The following is a 25956-nucleotide window of genomic DNA, read 5'->3' on the forward strand; positions in this document are numbered from 1 at the left end:
GAGAGGTGGAGACAGAGAATATATTAGAGAGAGAGGTGGAGACAGAGAATATATTAGAGGGAGAGGTGGAGACAGAGAATATATTAGAGAGGGAGAGGTGGAGACAGAGAATATATTAGAGAGAGAGGTGGAGACAGAGAATATATTAGAAAGAGAGAGGTGGAGACAGAGAATATATTAGAGGGAGAGGTGGAGACAGAGAATATATTAGAGAGGGAGGTGGAGACAGAGAATATATTAGAGAGAGAGAGGTGGAGACAGAGAATATATTAGAGAGAGAGAGGTGGAGACAGAGAATATATTAGAGGGAGAGGTGGAGACAGAGAATATATTAGAGAGGGAGAGGTGGAGACAGAGAATATATTAGAGAGAGAGAGGTGGAGACAGAGAATATATTAGAGAGAGAGAGGTGGAGACAGAGAATATATTAGAGAGGGAGGTGGAGACAGAGAATATATTAGAGAGGGAGAGGTGGAGACAGAGAATATATTAGAGAGGGAGGTGGAGACAGAGAATATATTAGAGAGAGAGAGGTGGAGACAAAGAATATATTAGAGAGAGAGAGGTGGAGACAGAGAATATATTAGAGGGAGAGGTGGAGACAGAGAATATATTAGAGAGGGAGAGGTGGAGACAGAGAATATATTAGAGAGAGAGAGGTGGAGACAGAGAATATATTAGAGAGAGAGAGGCGGAGACAGAGAATATATTAGAGAGGGAGAGGTGGAGACAGAGAATATATTAGAGAGAGAGGTGGAGACAGAGACTATATTAGAGAGAGAGAGGTGGAGACAGAGAATATATTAGAGAGAGAGAGGTGGAGACAGAGACTATATTAGAGAGAGAGGTGGAGACAGAGAATATATTAGAGAGTGAGAGGTGGAGACAGAGAATATATTAGAGAGAGAGAGGTGGAGACAGAGAATATATTAGAGGGAGAGGTGGAGACAGAGAATATATTAGAGAGGGAGAGGTGGAGACAGAGAATATATTAGAGAGAGAGAGGTGGAGACAGAGAATATATTAGAGAGAGAGAGGCGGAGACAGAGAATATATTAGAGAGGGAGAGGTGGAGACAGAGAATATATTAGAGAGAGAGAGGTGGAGACAGAGAATATATTAGAGAGAGAGAGGTGGAGACAGAGAATATATTAGAGGGAGAGGTGGAGACAGAGAATATATTAGAGAGGGAGAGGTGGAGACAGAGAATATATTAGAGAGAGAGAGGTGGAGACAGAGAATATATTAGAGAGAGAGAGGCGGAGACAGAGAATATATTAGAGAGGGAGAGGTGGAGACAGAGAATATATTAGAGAGAGAGGTGGAGACACAGACTATATTAGAGAGAGAGAGGTGGAGACAGAGAATATATTAGAGAGAGAGAGGTGGAGACAGAGAATATATTAGAGAGGGAGGTGGAGACAGAGAATATATTAGAGAGAGAGAGGTGGAGACAGAGAATATATTAGAGAGGGAGGTGGAGACAGAGAATATATTAGAGAGAGAGAGGTGGAGACAGAGAATATATTAGAGAGAGAGAGGTGGAGACAGAGAATATATTAGAGGGAGAGGTGGAGACAGAGAATATATTAGAGAGGGAGAGGTGGAGACAGAGAATATATTAGAGAGAGAGAGGTGGAGACAGAGAATATATTAGAGAGAGAGGTGGAGACAGAGAATATATTAGAGAGGGAGAGGTGGAGACAGAGAATATATTAGAGGGAGAGGTGGAGACAGAGAATATATTAGAGAGAGAGGTGGAGACAGAGAATATATTAGAGAGGGAGAGGTGGAGACAGATAATATATTAGAGGGAGAGGTGGAGACAGAGAATATATTAGAGAGGGAGGTGGAGACAGAGAATATATTAGAGAGGGAGAGGTGGAGACAGAGAATATATTAGAGAGAGAGGTGGAGACAGAGAATATATTAGAGGGAGAGAGGTGGAGACAGAGAATATATTAGAGAGAGAGGTGGAGACAGAGAATATATTAGAGGGAGAGGTGGAGACAGAGAATATATTAGAGGGAGAGGTGGAGACAGAGAATATATTAGAGAGGGAGAGGTGGAGACAGAGATATATTAGAGAGAGGTGGAGACAGAGAATATATTAGAGGGAGAGGTGGAGACAGAGAATATATTAGAGAGGGAGGTGGAGACAGAGAATATATTAGAGAGGGAGAGGTGGAGACAGAGAATATATTAGAGAGAGAGGTGGAGACAGAGAATATATTAGAGGGAGAGGTGGAGACAGAGAATATATTAGAGAGGGAGGTGGAGACAGAGAATATATTAGAGAGGGAGAGGTGGAGACAGAGAATATATTAGAGAGAGAGGTGGAGACAGAGAATATATTAGAGGGAGAGGTGGAGACAGAAAATATATTAGAGGGAGAGGTGGAGACAGAGAATATATTAGAGAGGGAGGTGGAGACAGAGAATATATTAGAGAGAGAGGTGGAGACAGAGAATATATTAGAGGGAGAGGTGGAGACAGAGAATATATTAGAGGGAGAGGTGGAGACAGAGAATATATTAGAGAGGGAGGTGGAGACAGAGAATATATTAGAGAGGGAGAGGTGGAGACAGAGAATATATTAGAGAGAGAGGTGGAGACAGAGATATATTAGAGAGAGGTGGAGACAGAGAATATATTAGAGGGAGAGGTGGAGACAGAGAATATATTAGAGAGAGAGGTGGAGACAGAGAATATATTAGAGAGGGAGAGGTGGAGACAGATAATATATTAGAGGGAGAGGTGGAGACAGAGAATATATTAGAGAGGGAGGTGGAGACAGAGAATATATTAGAGAGGGAGAGGTGGAGACAGAGAATATATTAGAGAGAGAGGTGGAGACAGAGAATATATTAGAGGGAGAGAGGTGGAGACAGAGAATATATTAGAGAGAGAGGTGGAGACAGAGAATATATTAGAGGGAGAGGTGGAGACAGAGAATATATTAGAGGGAGAGGTGGAGACAGAGAATATATTAGAGAGGGAGAGGTGGAGACAGAGATATATTAGAGAGAGGTGGAGACAGAGAATATATTAGAGGGAGAGGTGGAGACAGAGAATATATTAGAGAGGGAGGTGGAGACAGAGAATATATTAGAGAGGGAGAGGTGGAGACAGAGAATATATTAGAGAGAGAGGTGGAGACAGAGAATATATTAGAGGGAGAGGTGGAGACAGAGAATATATTAGAGAGGGAGGTGGAGACAGAGAATATATTAGAGAGGGAGAGGTGGAGACAGAGAATATATTAGAGAGAGAGGTGGAGACAGAGAATATATTAGAGGGAGAGGTGGAGACAGAGAATATATTAGAGGGAGAGGTGGAGACAGAGAATATATTAGAGAGGGAGGTGGAGACAGAGAATATATTAGAGAGGGAGAGGTGGAGACAGAGAATATATTAGAGAGAGAGGTGGAGACAGAGATATATTAGAGAGAGGTGGAGACAGAGAATATATTAGAGGGAGAGGTGGAGACAGAGAAAATATTATACAGTACATCTCAGTCATGTACTGTATGTGTCCACTGTGTTCAATGTGTTAAATGTGTCCACTGTGTTCAATGTGTTCATCAATCAATCACATGGATTTATAAAGCTCTTTTTACATCAGCAGATGTCAGTGCTTCATACAGAAACCCAGCCTAAAAACCCAAAGAGCAAACAATGCAGACGTAGAAGCACGGTGGCTAGGAAATAGAAAGGCCAGAACCTAGGAAGAAACCTAGAGAGGAACCAGGCAACGAGGGGTGGCCAGTCCTCTTCTGGCTGTGCTGGGTAGAGAGGAACCAGGCTATGAGGGGTGGCCAGTCCTCTTCTGGCTGTGCCGGGTGGAGATTATAACAGAACTATGCCAAGATGTTCAAACGTTCATAGATGACCAGCAGGGTCAGATAATAATAATCACAGTGGTTGTAGAGGGTTCAAAAGGGAAGTGTGTCCAATATGTTCACTGTCATGGAAATGGTTGACAATTACTGGAGCTCAAGGTCAAACATTACTTCAGAGACTGACTGAAGGTCAAACATTACTTCAGAAACTGACTGGAGATCAGACATTACTTCAGAGACTGACTGAAAGTCAAACATTACTTCAGAGACTGACTGAAGGTCAAACATTACTTCAGAGACTGACTGGAGTTCAAACATTACTTCAGAGACTGACTGAAGGTCAAACATTACTTCAGAGACTGACTGAAGGTCAAACATTACTTCAGAGACTGACTGGAGGTCAAACATTACTTCAGAGACTGACTGAAGGTCAAACATTACTTCAGAGACTGACTGGAGATCAGACATTACTTCAGAGACTGAGTGAAGGTCAAACATTACTTCAGAGACTGACTGGAGTTCAAACATTACTTCAGAGACTGAGTGAAGGTCAAACATTACTTCAGAGACTGACTGAAGGTCAAACATTACTTCAGAGACTGACTGAAGGTCAAACATTACTTCAGAGACTGACTGGAGATCAGACATTACTTCAGAGACTGAGTGAAGGTCAAACATTACTTCAGAAACTGACTGGAGGTCAAACATTACTTCAGAGACTGAGTAGAGGTCAAACATTACTTCAGAGACTGAGTAGAGGTCAAACATTACTTCAGAGACTGAGTAGAGGTAAAACATTACTTCAGAGACTGACTGGAAGTCAAACATTACTTCAGAGACTGACTGGAGGTCAAACATTACTTCAGAGACTGACTGGAGGTCAAACATTACTTCAGAGACTGACTGGAGGTCAAACATTACTTCAGAGACTGAGTAGAGATCAAACATTACTTCAGAGACTGAGTAGAGGTCAAACATTACTTCAGAGACTGAGTGGAGGTCAAACATTACTTCAGAGACTGACTGGAGGTCAAACATTACTTCAGAGACTGAGTAGAGGTTAAACATTACTTCAGAGACTGAGTAGAGGTCAAACATTACTTCAGAGACTGACTGGAGGTCAAACATTACTTCAGAGACTGAGTAGAGATCAAACATTACTTCAGAGACTGAGTAGAGGTCAAACATTACTTCAGAGACTGACTAGAGGTCAAACATTACTTCAGAGACTGACTGGAGGTCAAACATTACTTCAGAGACTGAGTAGAGGTCAAACATTACTTCAGAGACTGAGTAGAGGTCAAACATTACTTCAGAGACTGACTGGAGGTCAAACATTACTTCAGAGACTGAGTAGAGATCAAACATTACTTCAAAGACTGAGTAGAGGTCAAACATTACTTCAGAGACTGACTGGAGGTCAAACATTACTTCAGAGACTGACTGGAGGTCAAACATTACTTCAGAGACTGAGTAGAGGTCAAACATTACTTCAGAGACTGAGTAGAGGTCAAACATTACTTCAGAGACTGAGTGGAGGTCAAACATTACTTCAGAGACTGAGTAGAGGTCAAACATTACTTCAGAGACTGAGTAGAGGTCAAACATTACTTCAGAGACTGACTGGAGGTCTAACATTACTTCAGAGACTGACTGGAGGTCTAACATTACTTCAGAGACTGACTGGAGGTCAAACATTACTTCAGAGACTGAGTGGATGGGTGGCTGGAAAGAGAAGGGTGGAAGGGTGTGTGTGTGTGCGTGTGTGTGTGCGTAAGTGCGTGTATCACACAGAACAGAACCCACTTTGATCATCACACAACAGTACATGCTACGAGACGTGCATGGCTGTTCGCTAATGTGCCTGTGTACATGTTTCTAAATGTCATTGATTAACATATATCTGTGACAACAATACTAAGCTGACACAATTATGTATTTCATAATTAAACATAAACCACTTACATCATCACACAACAGACAGGATGTTCAAACCCTCTCTCTCTCTCTCTCTCTCTCTCTCTCTCTCTCTCTCTCTCTCTCTCTCTCTCTCTCTCTCTCTCTCTCTCTCTCACTCACTCACTCACTCACTCACTCACTCACTCACTCACTCACTCACTCACTCACTCACTCACTCACTCACTCACTCACTCACTCACTCACTCTCTCTCTCATTATTACTGATAATCAGACTAGTCCTCCTTATCACTCCCCTTTCTGTCTATTCAGCATGAAGCAAAACCCAGACCCACTCCACAACACGGCACCGAAGCGTTGTGGTCGTATGTCATCTTCTGTTGTGATTGAAACCAGACTTTACGCCACAATGCTGCTCCTGGATAGACGGTCTCAGGAGGACTCTAGCTAGCGCTCAAGCAGCTCTCGATGACAAAGAGGGGACATCTGTAATGCCCCACTTCAATTAGCATGAACAAAAAGCCTGATGAGGCCCTTACGGAGGAGTGCTAACGCTAGTAGCATCATATTAGATATTCATTGACTCTTAGGAAGAGCGCTAACGCTAGTAGCATCATATTAGATATTCATTGACTCTTAGGAAGAGCGCTAACGCTAGTAGCATCATATTAGATATTCATTGACTCTTAGAGAGAGCGCTAACACTAGTAGCATCATATTAGATATTCATTGACTCTTAGGAAGAGCGCTAACGCTAGTAGCATCATATTAGATATTCATTGACTCTTAGAGAGAGCGCTAACGCTAGTAGCATCATATTAGATATTCATTGACTCTTAGAGAGAGCGCTAACACTAGTAGCATCATATCAGATATGCATTGACTCTTAGGAGGAGTGCTAACACTAGTAGCATCATATTAGATATTCATTGACTCTTAGGAAGAGCGCTAACGCTAGTAGCATCATATTAGATATTCATTGACTCTTAGAGAGAGCGCTAACACTAGTAGCATCATATTAGATATTCATTGACTCTTAGGAAGAGCGCTAACGCTAGTAGCATCATATTAGATATTCATTGACTCTTAGAGAGAGCGCTAACACTAGTAGCATCATATTAGATATTCATTGACTCTTAGGAAGAGCGCTAACGCTAGTAGCATCATATTAGATATTCATTGACTCTTAGAGAGAGCGCTAACGCTAGTAGCATCATATTAGATATTCATTGACTCTTAGAGAGAGCGCTAACACTAGTAGCATCATATCAGATATGCATTGACTCTTAGGAGGAGTGCTAACACTAGTAGCATCATATTAGATATTCATTGACTTTTAGTAGGGACGCCAAAATTCAGCCTGCTGCACAGACCCTATAGACGCTCTAGTCTAGGGTGCCTGGGTAAATTGTTCTTAGGAGCATTTTAAAACTCTCTCCATGGTTAAGGTAGGAAGAAATATATGTAATTATTGTAAAAATGTGCGCGTGTGCTACATTTACTATCGTCGTATACAATCTAACAATGTAGAATTATTTTGTCATGTTTAATTATGTTATGTTATTATATAATGCACTTGGCTGCACCACAAGCTTGCCGAGGTCTAAGGCACTGCACCTTAGTGCTAGAGGCATCACTACAGACCCTGGTTTGATTCCAGGCTGTATCTCAACCGGCCGTGATTGGGAGTCCCATAAGGCGCTGCACAATTGGTCCAGCGTCGTCCGGGTTTGTGTTTGGCCGGGGTAGGCCGTCATTGTAAATAAAGAATGTGTTCTTTAACTGACTTGCCAGGTTAAATAAAGGTTAAATAAAAAATAAAAAAATACATACATTTTCACCATCCAAAAAGATATATTGCGTTCCACTTGAATCAAAAAGGGTGTCTTCTACAACTTGTCACGCCCTGACCGTAGATTGCTTTGTATATTTCTATTCTTTGTTTGGTCAGGGTGTGATGTGGGTGGGCATTCAATGTTTGTATGTCTATGTTTTCTATTTCTATTCTGTTTGGCCTGGTATGGTTCCCAATCAGAGGCAGCTGTCAATCGTTGTCTCTGATTGAGAACCATACTTAGGTAGCCTGTTTTCCCACTTTGGTTGTGGGTGGTTGTTTCCTGTTTAGTGTTTTGTTGCACCTTGCAGAACTGTTTCGTCTGTCGTTTTGTTGTTTTTTTGTTCGAGTGTTCATCTTTATTAAAAGTATTATGGATACGTACCACGCTGCACTTTGGTCCTCTTCTCCTTCTCCCGACGACAATCGTGACACAACTAGTGATTAGTCCCAGATTATTCTACAAATTGTCACCTAACCAGTGATTATTACCAAATTCTTCTATAATTTGTCACCTAACCAGTGATAATTACCAAATTCTTCAATAATTTGTCCTCTAACCAGTGATTTGTCCCAAATTATTCTACAAATTGTCCCCTAACCAGTGATTAGTCCCAGATTATTCTACAAATTGTCCCCTAACCAGTGATTAGTCCCAGATTATTCTACAAATTGTCCCCTAACCAGTGATTAGTCCCAGATTATTCTACAAATTGTCCTCTAACCAGTGATTAGTCCCATATTCATCAGTCATTTATGACCCACTGGCTCGATTCGTTTTTATGTAGCAAAATTTGAAATGTTTTTTTTTTTTTACATTGGATAAAAGTAGAGACTCAAACGTAGAAAATTGTCAATCACACTCTAGAGATGAGGAACAATGGGAAAGTAATTCAGCTTTGAAAATGGTTTAACTTGTAATCTCACTTTTGAGAAAATGGCCCTTGAATGTTGTGGTACACCTACTGGAGAGCGCTTTTCTTTGTCTACACCCATTCAGCATCGTTCACACCCTCTTAAGCTTTAGCCCCACCCATCTCTTTAAGGATTCACATGTGAAGCTGTGCACTAAACAACCAAAGATTTCAAGACTAAAGGCTAGCTTGCTAGCTACTTCCAGACACAAATGAGGGAACAGCTCATTTTGACAATTTTACTCACCCTAGTAGAGCTCGTTAGGCTGTCTTCATGTTATCCAGAGCATTGGGGACTGTAACTGAGCTGCTTGCAACAATTTAATTATATATTTTTGCCAATGTTTACTGACACCGGACCATATTCAACGGGTGTTAAGTGTTTGTAAATTCGTCAGTTATTCTGCACTCTGGTACACTCAGACGAGTGGTCTGAAATTGGAGTAGATAGCCAGAGTGAATTTACCAGCTAAGTCTATTGACAGTTGTCGCAATGACATCATGAACATTCTATTGAAATTGTTACTTGCGTAGTGGAGTCTTTTGTTTAGACAAACAGCTAGCTAGCAGGTAGCTATACAGGTTCAATGTTAGCTAGCTAGGTTATAACTGGAAATGCAAATGGCTCCGAGATACGAATAATATTACCACACAGATCATACATGTAACTTTAGCTAGCTAGCTAACAGTACACTTTAACTTCTTTGATATAGGGGGCAGCATTTTCACTTTAGGATGAATTGCGTGCCCATAGTGAACTGCCTCCTACTCTGTCCCAGATGCTAATATATGCATATTATTATTACTATTGGATAGAAAACACCCTGAAGTTTCTAAAACTGTTTGAATGATGTCTGTGAGTATAACAGAACTCATATGGCAGGCAAAAACCTGAGAAAAAATCCAAACAGGAAGTGAGAATTCGGAGACTGGTCGATGTTAAAGTCATCGCCTATTCAATTCCCTGTAATATATGGATCTGCTTGCACTTCCTATGCCTTCCACTAGATGTCATCAGTCTGTAGAACGTGGAATGAAGCCTCTAGTGTGAAGTGGGGCCAGATGGGAGGTGTTTCAGTCATTGGTCTGGCAGATTGCCAGTTCTTGGTCAGGCTCTTTCCTCATGATATCGCCTTGCGTTCCATAACTTCTACAGACATGAAGGAATGCTCCGGTTGGAACGTTATTGGATATATATATGATAACAACATCCTGAAGATTGATTCTCTACTAAGTTTGACCAGTTTATTCGACATGTAATATACGTTTTTGAAGTTTTCGTCCGACGTTTGCCTGCATCTGCGCAAGCGTTTGGACACGTGTACTACACATGCTAGCAAAAGTAGCTAATTGGACATAAGTAATGGACATTATCGAACAAAACAACGATTTATTGTGGAACTAGGATTCCTGGCACTGCATTCTGATGTAGATAATCAAAGGTAAGGGAATATTTATGATGTAATTTCGTATTTCTGTTGACTCCAACATGGCGGAGAAATGTTGTTAAATCTGAGCGCCGTCTCAGATTATTGCATGGTTTGCTTTTTACGTAAAGTTGTTTTGAAATCTGACACAGCGGTTGCATTAAGAACAAGTGTATCTTTAATTATGTGTAAAACATGTATCTTTCATCAAAGTTTATGATGAGTATTTCAGTTATTTGACGTGGCTCTCTGCAATTTCTCCGGATATTTTGGAGGCATTTCTGAACATGGCGCCAATGTAACCCGAGATTTGTGGATATAAATATGCATATTATCGAACAAAACATAAATGTATTGTGTAACATGATGTCCTATGAGTGTCATCTGATGAAGATGTTCAAAGGTTAGTGATTAATTTTATCTCTATTTCTGCTTTTTGTGACTACTATCTTTTGCGGGCGAAATGGCTGTGTTTTTCTGTGGCTATGTACTGAGGATTATCATCAACTAGCATGTGATGCTAATATGACTAGGATTATCATCAACTAGCATGGGATGCTAATATGACTAGGATTATCATCAACTAGCATGGGATGCTAATATGACTAGGATTATCATCAACTAGCATGGGATGCTAATATGACTAGGATTATCATCAACTAGCATGGGATGCTAATATGACTAGGATTATCATCAACTAGCATGTGATGATAATATGACTAGGATTATCATCGACTAGCATGGGTTGCTAATATGACTAGGATTATCATCAACTAGCATGGGATGCTAATATGACTAGGATTATCATCAACTAGCATGGGATGCTAATATGACTAGGATTATCATCAACTAGCATGGGTTGCTAATATATGACTAGGATTATCATCAACTAGCATGGGTTGCTAATATGACTAGGATTATCATCAACTAGCATGGGATGCTAATATGACTAGGATTATCATCAACTAGCATGGGATGCTAATATGACTAGGATTATCATCAACTAGCATGGGATGATAATACGACTGTGTCTTTAGCTGCTAAACAATGAAAGAAAGTTGATTGTAAAACCAATAGAACATGAGAGAAAAAGGCTAGTGAGAAATAGGCAAGAGAGAAATAGGATAGAGAGAGAAATAGCATAGAGAGAAATAGGCTCGAGAGAAATAGGACAGAGAGAAATAGGCAAGAGAGAAATAGGATAGAGAGAAATAGGATAGAGAGAAATAGGCTAGTTAGAAGCAAGGAAAGACATTCCTCATAATATGAAATCAAATGTTCAGGTTTCAAACAATGAAGTAATTCTTCCAAATGCAGAGGCTATTGACTCCAGCTCACTGCAAAGTGGTGTGTGATGATGCACCGCAGCCTGCCTACAATTGTCTATCCACTTCAACGGTGAATGGGAAGCACAATTACCAGTTGAGACATAACGAGAAGATCTTTTTAAATCGTTGCCATCAAAACTGTTTTTTTTTTTTACACGCGATTGGATTTAGAATTGTTGCACAATGATAGGGCTTATTAAAGCACGTTTGACGAGCTGTGGCAGCAGATCTAGCAATGTCTGACACATTTTCATCTGATAAATATTCTGTTAATTAAAGGAAAATGTACTTGATACAATTGTGATGTGTTGTAGTCTCACTTAGCTACTTAACATTAATGCAATAATTGTAAATTGCTCTGGATAAAAGCGTCTGCTAAATGACTGTTAAACGTATATAGAGACAAATATATAAAAGGAAAGTTGAGGAGGGAATGTCTGCTGTCACCTTCACAGCGTGAGAACAACATGGAGGAAAGAGGGACAGAAGGACAGAAAGATGACAAGACAGAAATAGCCTCCATTCCTCTCCTCTCACCTTCACAGCGTGGTACAGCGTTGTCCCAGACCACGTTTCCATCCTTCAGGATACAGGAGACCGTCTGGGAGCCATGGGTCTTCACAAAGCCCTCCTCACACAGGAAGGAGATGGAGCTGCCCAGCTGAAGGTTCTCACCAAACCTCTTCCCATTCACTGGAACGCCCGGGTCCGGACACTCGTTGTGGCGGAACGCTGGAGAGAGAGAGAGAGAGAGAGAGAGAGAGAGAGAGAGAGAGAGAGAGAGAGAGAGAGAGAGAGAGAACCTCAACACCACATGTAACTTCCACAAAGCTGTAAACGATCTGAAAGACAAGGCAAGAAGGGCATTCTATGCCATCAAAAGGAACATAAATTTCAACATACCAATTAGGATCTGGCTAAAAATACTTGAATCAGTCATAGAGCCCATTGCCCTTTATGGTTGTGAGGTCTGGGGTCCGCTCACCAACCAAGATTTCACAAAATGGGACAAACACCAAATTGAGACTCTGCATGCAGAATTCTGCAAAAATATCCTCCGTGTACAACGTAGAACACCAAATAATGCATGCAGAGCAGAATTAGGCCGATACCCACTAATTATCAAAATCCAGAAAAGAGCCGTTAAATTCTACAACCACCTAAAAGGAAGCGATTCCCAAACCTTCCATAACAAAGCCATCACCTACAGAGAGATGAACCTGGAGAAGAGTCCCCTAAGCAAGCTGGTCCTAGGGCTCTGTTCACAAACACAAACACACCCCACAGAGCCCCAGGACAACAGCACAATTAGACCCAACCAAATCATGAGAAAACAAAAAGATAATTACTTGACACATTGGAAAGAATTAACAAAAAAACAGAGCAAACTAGAATGCTATTTGGCCCTAAACAGAGAGTACACAGTGACAGAATACCTGACCACTGTGACTGACCCAAACTTAAGGAAAGCTTTGACTATGTACAGACTCAGTGAGCATAGCCTTGCTATTGAGAAAGGCCGCCGTAGGCAGACATGGCTCTCAAGAGAAGACAGGCTATGTGCTCACTGCCCACAAAATGAGGTGGAAACTGAGCTGCACTTCCTAACCTCCTGCCCAATGTATGACCATATTAGAGAGACATATTTCCCTCAGATTACACAGATCCACAAAGAATTTGAAAACAAATCCAATTTTGATAAACTCCCATATCTACTGGGTGAAATTCCACAGTGTGCCATCACAGCAGCACGATTTGTGACCTGTTGCCACAAGAAAAGGGCAACCAGTGAAGAACAAACACCATTGTAAATACAACCCATATTTATGCTTATTTATTTTAACTTGTGTGCTTTAACCATTTGTACATTGTTACAACACTGTATATATATAATATGACATTTGTAATGTCTTTCTTGTTTTGAAACTTCTGTATGTGTAATGTTTACTGTTAATTTGTATTGTTTATTTCACTTTTGTGTATTATCTACCTCACTTGCTTTGGCAATGTTAACACATGTTTCCCATGCCAATAAAGCCCCTTGAATTGAATTGAATTGAATTGAGAGAGGAGAGAGAGAGAGAGACAGAGAGAGACAGAGAGAGAGAGGGAAGTTTTAGTGGAGCTACCTGTCTGGTTTTAGTGGAGCTACCTGTCTGGTTTTAGTGAATCGACCTGCTCATTTCTGGACTGCTGCTGTGGTGGTATTAGCGTTGAATAGTGAGGATGCGGCGATGGAGGATATGGAGAGAAGTTTGTAGAGGTAACAGCTGTGCTGGAAAGCCATCAATAAGGTTCATAGTTCTGACGATATGGGTCTATAAAGGGATGAGGTTCAAGGACCTGAATAGTCTATAGTGGAAAGAAATAGGTAAAAAATACAAATTTTTTGGATTCGGGCTAAACATTGAACATTGAGATATGAAATATATGATAGATCAGAAGTTTTTTTATGTCTGAATACAACTGTGTTGAACCTTTTGGGAAGAATTAAACTTGGTTAAACTTCCTCTGCTTCTCTAGTGTCCGTGAGTTTATTGACTCTGAACAATAAGTACCTGACACCTTGCTACTGAGAGAGTGCAGAGCATGAAGACAGGGTGGGGGGGGTTGGATGGGGAGGGGGGGGGGGTTGGATGGGGATGGGGGGGGTTGGATGGGGAGGGGAGGGGGGGGGGGATGGGGAGGGGGGGGGGGGGGTTGGATGGGGAAGGAGGGGGGGTTGGATGGGGAGGGGGGGGGTTGGATGGGGAAGGAGGGGGGGTTGGATGGGGAGGGGGGGGGGGGGTTGGATGTGGAGGGGGGGGGGTTGGATGGGGATGGGGGGGTTGGATGGGGAGGGGGTTGGATGGGGAGTGGGGGGGGGGGGGGGGGGGTTGGATGGGGAGGGGGGGGGGGGGGTTGGATGGGGAGGGGGGGAAGACAGGGGGGATAAGAGTAATGATGTGTCGGAGTGGAAAGTTGTGACGGCTACTGAGGTTTGAGAAGGTTTTTGCCTGAGAAAGTACATTTAGTTATAGTTAGTTTCATTCGTCTGAGAATTTATCCAATCCCCATAGATTATTTTTTATTATTTATCCAACTGAATAAAATGCTGAAAAATCACTAAGGATTAATTGTCTCAGCACGATAGAGAGGAAGTTTGAAGAAGTTGGATGTGGTGGGGGGGTTGGATGGGGTGGGGGGGTTGGATGTGGTGGGGGGGGTTGGATGGGCTGGGGGGGTTGGATGGGCTGGGGGGGTTAGATGGGGTGGGGGGGATTGGATGGGGTGGGGGGGATTGGATGGGGAGGGGGGGTTAGATGTGGTGGGGGGGTTGGATGGGGTGGGGGGGTTGGATGTGGTGGGGGGGGTTGGATGGGGTGGGGGGGGTTGGATGGGGTGGGGGGGGTTGGATGTGGTGGGGGGGTTGGATGTGGTGGGGGGGTTAGATGGGGTGGGGGGGTTGGATGGGCTGGGGGGGTTAGATGGGGTGGGGGGGTTGGATGGGGTGGGGGGGGTTGGATGTGGTGGGGGGGTTGGATGTGGTGGGGGGGTTAGATGGGGTGGGGGGGTTGGATGTGGTGGGTGGGGTTGGATGGGCTGGGGGGGTTAGATGGGGTGGGGGGGTTGGATGGGGTGGGGGGGGTTGGATGTGGTGGGGGGGTTGGATGTGGTGGGGGGGTTAGATGGGGTGGGGGGGTTGGATGTGGTGGGGGGTTGGATGGGCTGGGGGGGTTGGATGGGGTGGGGGGGTTGGATGTGGTGGGTGGGGTTGGATGGGCTGGGGGGGTTAGATGGGGTGGGGGGGTTGGATGGGGTGGGGGGGGTTGGATGTGGTGGGGGGGTTGGATGTGGTGGGGGGGTTAGATGGGGTGGGGGGGTTGGATGTGGTGGGGGGTTGGATGGGCTGGGGGGGTTGGATGTGGTGGGGGGTTGGATGGGCTGGGGGGGTTGGATGTGGTGGGGGGGTTGGATGTGGTGGGGGGGTTAGATGGGGTGGGGGGGTTGGATGTGGTGGGGGGTTGGATGGGCTGGGGGGGTTGGATGTGGTGGGGGGTTGGATGGGCTGGGGGGGTTGGATGTGGTGGGGGGGTTGGATGTGGTGGGGGGGTTAGATGGGGTGGGGGGGTTGGATGTGGTGGGGGGTTGGATGGGCTGGGGGGGTTGGATGGGGTGGGGGGGTTGGATGTGGTGGGGGGGTTAGATGGGGTGGGGGGGATTGGATGGGGAGGGGGGATTGGATGGGGAGGGGGGGTTGGATGGGGTGGGGGGGTTGGATGGGGTGGGGGGGTTGGATGTGGTGGGGGGTTGGATGGGCTGGGGGGGATTGGATGGGGAGGGGGGGTTGGATGGGGTGGGGGGGTTGGATGGGCTGGGGGGGTTAGATGGGGTGGGGGGGGTTGGATGGGGTGGGGGGGATTGGATGGGGAGGGGGGGTTAGATGGGGTGGGGGGGTTGGATTGGGTTGGATGGGGTGGGGGGGTTGGATGGGGTGGGGGGGTTGGATGGGGTGGGGGGGTTGGATGGGGTGGGGTGGTTGGATGGGGTGGAGGGGTTAGATGGGGTGGGGGGGTTGGATGGGCTGGGGGGGATTGGATGGGGAGGGGGGGTTGGATGGGGTGGGGGGGTTGGATGGGGTGGGGGGGTTGGATGGGGTGGGGGGGATTGGATGGGGTGGGGGGGTTGGATGGGGTGGGGGGTTGGATGTGGTGGGGGGGGTTGGATGGGCTGGGGCGGGGGCGGGGGTTGTAAGGGTTTTGGGGAATTGCAGCGATGGGACAAGACTGTAACTGCCAATTGGATACGAAATAGGGGAACAATATGTAAAAGTGCAAAAAAAAATTAAATCAATCAAAACCACCTCCGTACACACACACTCCACACACACCATCCATCTACACACACCATCCACACCATCCACACACACCATCCATCTACACACACCATCCATCTACACACACCATCCACACCATCCACACACCACAGGGGTGACATGTTGGGGTTGCTGAATTCCTCTTCATTATTCTCTGCTCCCAGATTGGACTGGGAACATCATCCATCACCATCATCTTATTTATTAAAGCGCCAACAATCATCGCCATTCACACGCATACAAGCACGCACACACCCACACACACACCCACACACTCCACACACACACCCACGCATACAAGCACGCACACACCCACACACACACTCACACACCCACACACTCCACACACACACACACCCACGCATACAAGCACGCACGCACACACCCACACACACACCCACACACCCACACACTCCACCCACCTACACACTCCACACACACACCCACCCACGCACACACCCACACACACACACACACACACACACACACACACACACACACACACACACACACACACACACACACACACACACACACACACACACACACACACACACACACACCCACCCACCAACAATCTCCTCTATATAGTTTGTCAGCTGCTTAATTAACATGACTGATGGAATGAGTCCTGCCCTAAACCCCGCCCCCCCAAAAACAGGTCTGCCCGTGAGAGGAGGCGTGCTGCTCGGAGGGAACTGGCTGTCGCCTTCAATTAACAGGTCTCGACGTTCGTTCACAACATTGTGTCTTTATTTATCAAATTCGCTAATTAATGCATTAACGTCCATGTGTTTCCCAAATCGAAGGATTCGGCGATCATTATATCTCACGGCATCTCGACACAGTCAATAAGACGGTGTTGAAATAGAGTGTGTCCAAACGGCACCCTGTTCACTATGTAGTGCCCTATGTAGTGCCCTATGTAGTGCCCTATTCACCATGTAGTGCCCTATTCACTATGTAGTGTCCTATGTAGTGCCCTATTCACTATGTAGTGCCCTATGTAGTGCCCTATGTAGTGCCCTATGTAGTGCCCTATTCACCATGTAGTGCCCTATTCACTATGTAGTGCCCTATTCACCATGTAGTGCCCTATTCACTATGTAGTGCCCTATGTAGTGCCCTATTCACCATGTAGTGCCCTATTCACCATGTAGTGCCCTATTCACTATGTAGTGCCCTATTCACCATGTAGTGCCCTATTCACTATGTAGTGCCCTATGTAGTGCCCTATTCACCATGTAGTGCCCTATTCACTATGTAGTGCCCTATTCACTATTTTGTTTCCTATTCACGATGTAGTGTCCTATTAACTATGTAGTGCCCTATTCACTATGTAGTGCCCTATTCACGATTTAGTTTCCTATTCACTATGTAGTGTCATATTCACTATGTAGTTCCCTATTCACGATGTAGTGTCCTATTAACTATGTAGTGTGCTATTCACTATGTAGTTCCCTATTCACTATGTAGTGCCCTATTCACCATGTAGTGCCCTATTCACTATGTAGTGCCCTATTCACGATTTAGTTTCCTATTCACTATGTAGTGTCATATTAAATATGTAGTTCCCTATTCACTATGTAGTTCCCCATTCACCATGTAGTGCCCTATTCACTATGTAGTGCCTTATTCACTATGTAGTGCCCTATTCACTATGTAGTTCCCTATTCACTATGTAGTTCCATATTCACTTTGTAGTGCCTTATTCAATATGTTGTGCCCTATTCACTATGTAGTCCCCTATTCACTATGTAGTGCCCTATTCACAATGTAGTGCCTTATTTAATATGTAGTGCCCTATTCACTATGTGGTGCCCTATACAATATGTAGTGCCCAATTCACTATGTAGTGCCCTATACAATATGTAGTGTCCTATTCACTATGTTGTGCCTTATTTAATATGTAGTGCCCTATTCACTATGTTGTGCCTTATTTAATATGTAGTGCCCTATACAATATGTAGTGCCCTATTCACTATGTTGTGCCTTATTTAATATGTAGTGCCCTATTCACTATGTTGTGCCTTATTTAATATGTAGTGCCCTATTCACTATGTAGTGCCCTATACAATATGTAGTGCCCTATTCACTATGTTGTGCCTTATTTAATATGTAGTGCCCTATTCACTATGTAGTGCCTTATTTAATATGTAGTGCCCTATTCACTATGTTGTGCCTTATTTAATATGTAGTGCCCTATTCACTATGTAGTGCCCTATACAATATGTAGTGCCCTATTCACTATGTTGTGCCTTATTTAATATGTAGTGCCCTATACACTATGTTGTGCCCTATACAATATGTAGTGCCCTATACACTATGTAGTGCCCTATACAATATGTAGTGCCCTATTCACTATGTTGTGCCTTATTTAATATGTAGTGCCCTATTCACTATGTAGTGCCTTATTTAATATGTAGTGCCCTATTCACTATGTAGTGCCCTATACAATATGTAGTGCCCTATTCACTATGTTGTGCCTTATTTAATATGTAGTGCCCTATACAATATGTAGTGTCCTATTCACTATGTGGTGCCCTATTCACTATAGCATACTGTGTTTGTGTATTTGACTTTACCTATTGTATTTCCATGTACAGTACCAGTCAAAAGTTTGGACAAACTTACTTATTACCCAGGGCTTTTCTATATGACATTTTTTTTTCTACATTGTAGAATAATAGTGACGAGATCAAAGCATAACGGAATTGTTTCAAGAATGTCATATCAAGGATCATTTTGCTTTGAAATTTTAAGACCCATTTGAAGTATAAAAAATAAAAAAAATAAATGATTTGATGAAAAAAATGTTCTGGACTTACTGCTATTAGCCAATAGAAACACATTGAATAACAGTCCTTACTGCTATTAGCCAATAGAAACACACTGAATAACAGATAGTCCTTACTGCTATTAGCCAATAGAAACACATTGAATAACAGATAGTCCTGACTGCTATTAGCCAATAGAAACACATTGAATAACAGGTAGTCCTTACTGCTATTAGCCAATAGAAACACATTGAATAACAGGTAGTCCTTACTGCTATTAGCCAATAGAAACACATTGAATAACAGATAGTCCTTACTGCTATTGGCCAATAGAAACACATTGAATAACAGTCCTTACTGCTATTAGCCAATAGAAACACATTGAATAACAGATAGTCCTTACTGCTATTAGCCAATAGAAACACATTGAATAACAGTCCTTACTGCTATTAGCCAATAGAAACACATTGAATAACAGATAGTCCTTACTGCTATTAGCCAATAGAAACACACTGAATAACAGATAGTCCTTACTGCTATTAGCCAATAGAAACACATTGAATAACAGGTAGTCCTTACTGCTATTAGCCAATAGAAACACATTGAATAACAGGTAGTCCTTACTGCTATTAGCCAATAGAAACACATTGAATAACAGATAGTCCTTACTGCTATTAGCCAATAGAAACACATTGAATAACAGTCCTTACTGCTATTAGCCAATATAAACACATTGAATAACAGTCCTTACTGCTATTAGCCAATAGATACACATTGAATAACAGACAGTCCTTACTGCTATTAGCCAATAGAAACACATTGAATAACAGGTAGTCCTTACTGCTATTAGCCAATAGAAACACATTGAACAACAGATAGTCCTTACTGCTATTAGCCAATAGAAACACATTGAATAACAGACAGTCCTTACTGCTATTAGCCAATAGAAACACATTGAATAACAGATAGTCCTTACTGCTATTAGCCAATAGAAACACATTGAATAACAGATAGTCCTTACTGCTATTAGCCAATAGAAACACATTGAATAACAGTCCTTACTGCTATTAGCCAATAGAAACACATTGAATAACAGACAGTCCTTACTGCTATTAGCCAATAGAAACACATTGAATAACAGACCGTCCTTACTGCTATTAGCCAATAGAAACACATTGAATAACAGACAGTCCTTACTGCTATTAGCCAATAGAAACACATTGAATAACAGATAGTCCTTACTGCTATTAGCCAATAGAAACACATTGAATAACAGTCCTTACTGCTATTAGCCAATAGAAACACATTGAATAACAGACAGTCCTTCCTGCTATTAGCCAATAGAAACCCATTGAATAACAGATAGTCCTTACTGCTATTAGCCAATAGAAACACATTGAATAACAGACAGTCCTTACTGCTATTAGCCAATAGAAACACATTGAATAACAGATAGTCCTTACTGCTATTAGCCAATAGAAACACATTGAATAACAGTCCTTACTGCTGTTAGCCAATAGAAACACATTGAATAACAGATAGTCCTTACTGCTATTAGCCAATAGAAACCCATTGAATAACAGATAGTCCTTACTGCTATTAGCCAATAGAAACACATTGAATAACAGTCCTTACTGCTGTTAGCCAATAGAAACACATTGAATAACAGTCCTTACTGCTATTAGCCAATAGAAACACATTGAATAACAGACAGTCCTTACTGCTATTAGCCAATAGAAACACATTGAATAACAGATAGTCCTTACTGCTATTAGCCAATAGAAACACATTGAATAACAGTCCGTACTGCTATTAGCCAATCGAAACCCATTGAATAACAGATAGTCCTTACTGCTATTAGCCAATAGAAACACATTGAATAACAGACAGTCCTTACTGCTATTAGCCAATAGAAACACATTGAATAACAGATAGTCCTTACTGCTATTAGCCAATAGAAACACATTGAATAACAGTCCTTACTGCTGTTAGCCAATAGAAACACATTGAATACCAGATAGTCCTTACTGCTATTAGCCAATAGAAACACATTGAATAACAGTCCTTACTGCTATTAGCCAATAGAAACACATTGAATAACAGTCCTTACTGTTATTAGCCAATAGAAACACATTGAATACCAGATAGTCCTTACTGCTATTAGCCAATAGAAACACATTGAATAACAGTCCTTACTGCTATTAGCCAATAGAAACACATTGAATAACAGTCCTTACTGCTATTAGCCAATAGAAACACATTGAATAACAGTCCTTACTGCTGTTAGCCAATAGAAACACATTGAATACCAGATAGTCCTTACTGCTATTAGCCAATAGAAACACATTGAATAACAGTCCTTACTGCTGTTAGCCAATAGAAACAATTTGAATACCAGATAGTCCTTACTGCTATTAGCCAATAGAAACACATTGAATAACAGTCCTTACTGCTATTAGCCAATAGAAACACATTGAATAACAGTCCTTACTGCTATTAGCCAATAGAAACACATTGAATAACAGATAGTCCTTACTGCTATTAGCCAATAGAAACACATTGAATAACAGTCCTTACTGCTATTAGCCAATAGAAACACATTGAATAACAGATAGTCCTTACTGCTATTAGCCAATAGAAACACATTGAATAACAGTCCTTACTGCTATTAGCCAATAGAAACACATTGAATAACAGATAGTCCTTACTGCTATTAGCCAATAGAAACACATTGAATAACAGATAGTCCTTACTGCTATTAGCCAATAGAAACACATTGAATAACAGGTAGTCCTCACTGCTATTAGCCAATAGAAACACATTGAATAACAGATAGTCCTTACTGCTATTAGCCAATAGAAACACATTGAATAACAGACAGTCCTTACTGCTATTAGCCAATAGAAACACATTGAATAACAGTCCTTACTGCTATTAGCCAATAGAAACACATTGAATAACAGACAGTCCTTACTGCTATTAGCCAATAGAAACACATTGAATAACAGTCCTTACTGCTATTAGCCAATAGAAACACATTGAATAACAGATAGTCCTTACTGCTATTAGCCAATAGAAACACATTGAATAACAGATAGTCCTTACTGTTATTAGCCAATAGAAACACATTGAATAACAGATAGTCCTTACTGCTATTAGCCAATAGAAACACATTGAATAACAGGTAGTCCTTACTGCTATTAGCCAATAGAAACACATTGAATAACAGATAGTCCTTACTGCTATTAGCCAATAGAAACACATTGAATAACAGATAGTCCTTACTGCTATTAGCCAATAGAAACACATTGAATAACAGGTAGTCCTTACTGCTATTAGCCAATAGAAACACATTGAATAACAGATAGTCCTTACTGCTATTAGCCAATAGAAACACATTGAATAACAGACAGTCCTTACTGCTATTAGCCAATAGAAACACATTGAATAACAGTCCTTACTGCTATTAGCCAATAGAAACACATTGAATAACAGACAGTCCTTACTGCTATTAGCCAATAGAAACACATTGAATAACAGTCCTTACTGCTATTAGCCAATAGAAACACATTGAATAACAGATAGTCCTTACTGCTATTAGCCAATAGAAACACATTGAATAACAGATAGTCCTTATTGTTATTAGCCAATAGAAACACATTGAATAACAGATAGTCCTTACTGCTATTAGCCAATAGAAACACATTGAATAACAGTCCTTACTGCTATTAGCCAATAGAAACACATTGAATAACAGATAGTCCTTACTGCTATTAGCCAATAGAAACACATTGAATAACAGATAGTCCTTACTGCTATTAGCCAATAGAAACACATTGAATAACAGACAGTCCTTACTGCTATTAGCCAATAGAAACACATTGAATAACAGATAGTCCTTACTGCTATTAGCCAATAGAAACACATTGAATAACAGATAGTCCTTACTGCTATTAGCCAATGCTAGGTAAAGCTCCGCCTTATCTCAGCTCACTGGTCAAGATAACAACACCCACCCGTAGCACGCGCTCCAGCAGGTATGTTTCACTGGTAATCCTCAAAGCCAACACCTCCTTTGGCCGCCTTTCCTTCCAGTTCTCTGCTGCCAATGACTGGAACGAATTGCAAAAATCGCTGAAGTTGGAGACTTTTATTTCCCTCAACAACTTTAAACATCAGCTATCTGAGCAGCTAACCGATCGCTGCAGCTGTACATAGTCCATCTGTAAATAGCCCACCCAATTTACCTACCTCACCCCCCACACTGTTTTTATTTTATTTACTTTTCTGCTCTTTTGCACACCAGTTTCTCTACTTGCACATCATCATCTGCTCATTTATCACTCCAGTGTTAATCTGCTAAATTGTAATTATTCGCTCCTATGGCCTATTTATTGCCTACCTCCTCATGCCTTTTGCACACACTGTATATAGACTTTATTGTATTCTACTGTGTCATTGACTTGTTTATTGTGATATTGGCTTGTTTATTGTTTATTCCATGTGTAACTCTGTGTTGTTGTTTGTGTCACACTGCTTTGCTTTATCTTGGCCAGGTCACAGTTGCAAATGAGAACTTGTTCTCAACCAGCCTACCTGGTTAAATAAAAGTGAAATAAAAATACATTAAAAAAAATACCCAACGATACCCACAATACCCAAAAATACCCACAATACCCAACAATGCTCAACAATGCTCAACAATGCTCAACAATACCCAACAATACCACAATACCCAACCATGCTCAACAAAACCCAACCATGCTCAACAATACTCACAATACCCAACCATGCTCAACAATACCCAACAATACCCACAATACCCACAATACCCAACAATACCCACAATACCCACAATACCCAACAATACCCACAATACCCACAATACCCAACAATACCCACAATACCCAACAATACCCACAATACCCAACAATACCCACAATACCCACAATACCCAACAATACCCAACAATACCCACAATACCCAACAATACCCACAATACCCAACAATACCCAACAATATCCACAATACCCAACCATGCTCAACAAAACCCAACCATGCTCAACAATACCCAACAATACCCACAATACCCAACAATACCCAACAATACCCCACAATACCCACAATACCCAAAAATACCCAACAATACCCACAATACCCCACAATACCCAACAATACCCCACAATACCCCACAATACCAACCATGCTCAACAAAACCCAACCATGCTCAACAATACCCAACAATACCCACAATACCCACAATACCCAACAATAATCACAATACCCAACCATGCTCAACAATACCCAACAATACCCAACAATACCCACAATACCCACAATACCCCACAATACCCAACAATACCCCACAATACCCCACAATACCCAACCATGCTCAACAAAACCCAACCATGCTCAACAATACCCAACAATACCCACAATACCCACAATACCCAACAATAATCACAATACCCAACCATGCTCAACAATACCCAACAATACCCAACAATACCCACAATACCCAACAATACCCACAATACCCAACAATACCCCAAAATACCCAACAATACCCACAATACCCAACAATACCCACAATACCCAACAATACCCAACAATACCCACAATACCCAACAATACCCAACAATACCCAACAATACCCACAATACCCACAATACCCAACAATACCCACAATACCCACAATACCCAACAATACCCACCAATACCCAACAATACCCACAATACCCAACAATATCAACAATACCCAACAATACCCACAATACCCCACAATACCCACAATACCCCACAATACCCACAATACCAAACAATACCCCACAATACCCCACAATACCCCACAATACTCACAATACCCAACAATACCCCACAATACCCAACAATACCCCACAATACCCCACAATACCCAACAATACCCACAATACCCACAATACCCAACAATACCCCACAATACCCCACAATACCCCACAATACCCAACAATACCCCACAATACCCACAATACCCAACAATATTAACAATACCCAACAATACCCCACAATACCCCACAATACCCCACAATACCCACAATACCCAACAATACCCCACAATACCCCAAAATACCCAACAATACCCACAATACCCAACAATATCAACAATACCCAACAATACCCAACAATACCCAACAATACCCCACAATACCCACAATACCCAACAATACCCAACAATACCCAACAATATCAACAATACCCAACAATACCCACAATACCCCACAATACCCCACAATACCCCACAATACCCACAATACCCAACAATACCCCACAATACCCCACAATACCCCACAATACCCAACAATACCCACAATACCCAACAATATCAACAATACCCAACAATACCCAACAATACCCAACAATACCCCACAATACCCCACAATACCCACAATATCAACAATACCCAACAATACCCACAATACCCACAATATCAACAATACCCAACAATACCAAACAATACCCACCAATACCCAACAATACCCAACAATACCCACAATACCCAACTCAGAGTCAATATTAGAGCAGCTGAGAACAGAACGTAGCGAAGCCAGTCATGTCTGTGGGAAGACAATTTAATGAGGACACTGTCTGAGTTTAGAAAATGCAGGTTTTGTCTAGTTTTGTATCCCAGGTCTAGCTCTGTTGAAAGGGAATGGGAATAGGAGACGAGGAGGAGACTGAAGGAAGGGTGGGGAGAAGAACAACACTCTGAGAGACAGACAGAGGATCTGACATAGAGGACTTCATAGTGCGAGTCACACTCACACATACAGACATAACGAGACTGATACACACACACACACACACACACACACACACACACACACACACACACACACACACACACACACACACACACACACACACACACACACACACACACACACAAATGCGGACAGAAAAATACAAGAGATGTGTTCGAATAACCATACTCATATACTGTATACCACATACTTAATACGTTTATACTACATACTATATACTGTTAGTTCCTTTTAGTATACTGTAAACAAACAGTATCCTTTC

General features: G+C 42.2%; 1 protein-coding gene across 1 annotated transcript in view; it reads right to left on the minus strand.

Moving 5' to 3' along the window:
* The window catches only part of csmd2 (CUB and Sushi multiple domains 2), an 899615-nt gene that overhangs the window by 423416 nt on the left and 450243 nt on the right, over positions 1-25956 (minus strand). Inside the window, exon 16 of the mRNA XM_071373664.1 lies at positions 11800-11994. Within this exon, the coding sequence (XP_071229765.1) occupies positions 11800-11994 (195 nt within the window). The remainder of the gene's footprint in view (positions 1-11799; positions 11995-25956) is intronic.

This window comes from Salvelinus alpinus, chromosome 29 (assembly GCF_045679555.1).
Source record: "Salvelinus alpinus chromosome 29, SLU_Salpinus.1, whole genome shotgun sequence".
Lineage (NCBI taxonomy): Eukaryota > Metazoa > Chordata > Actinopteri > Salmoniformes > Salmonidae > Salvelinus > Salvelinus alpinus.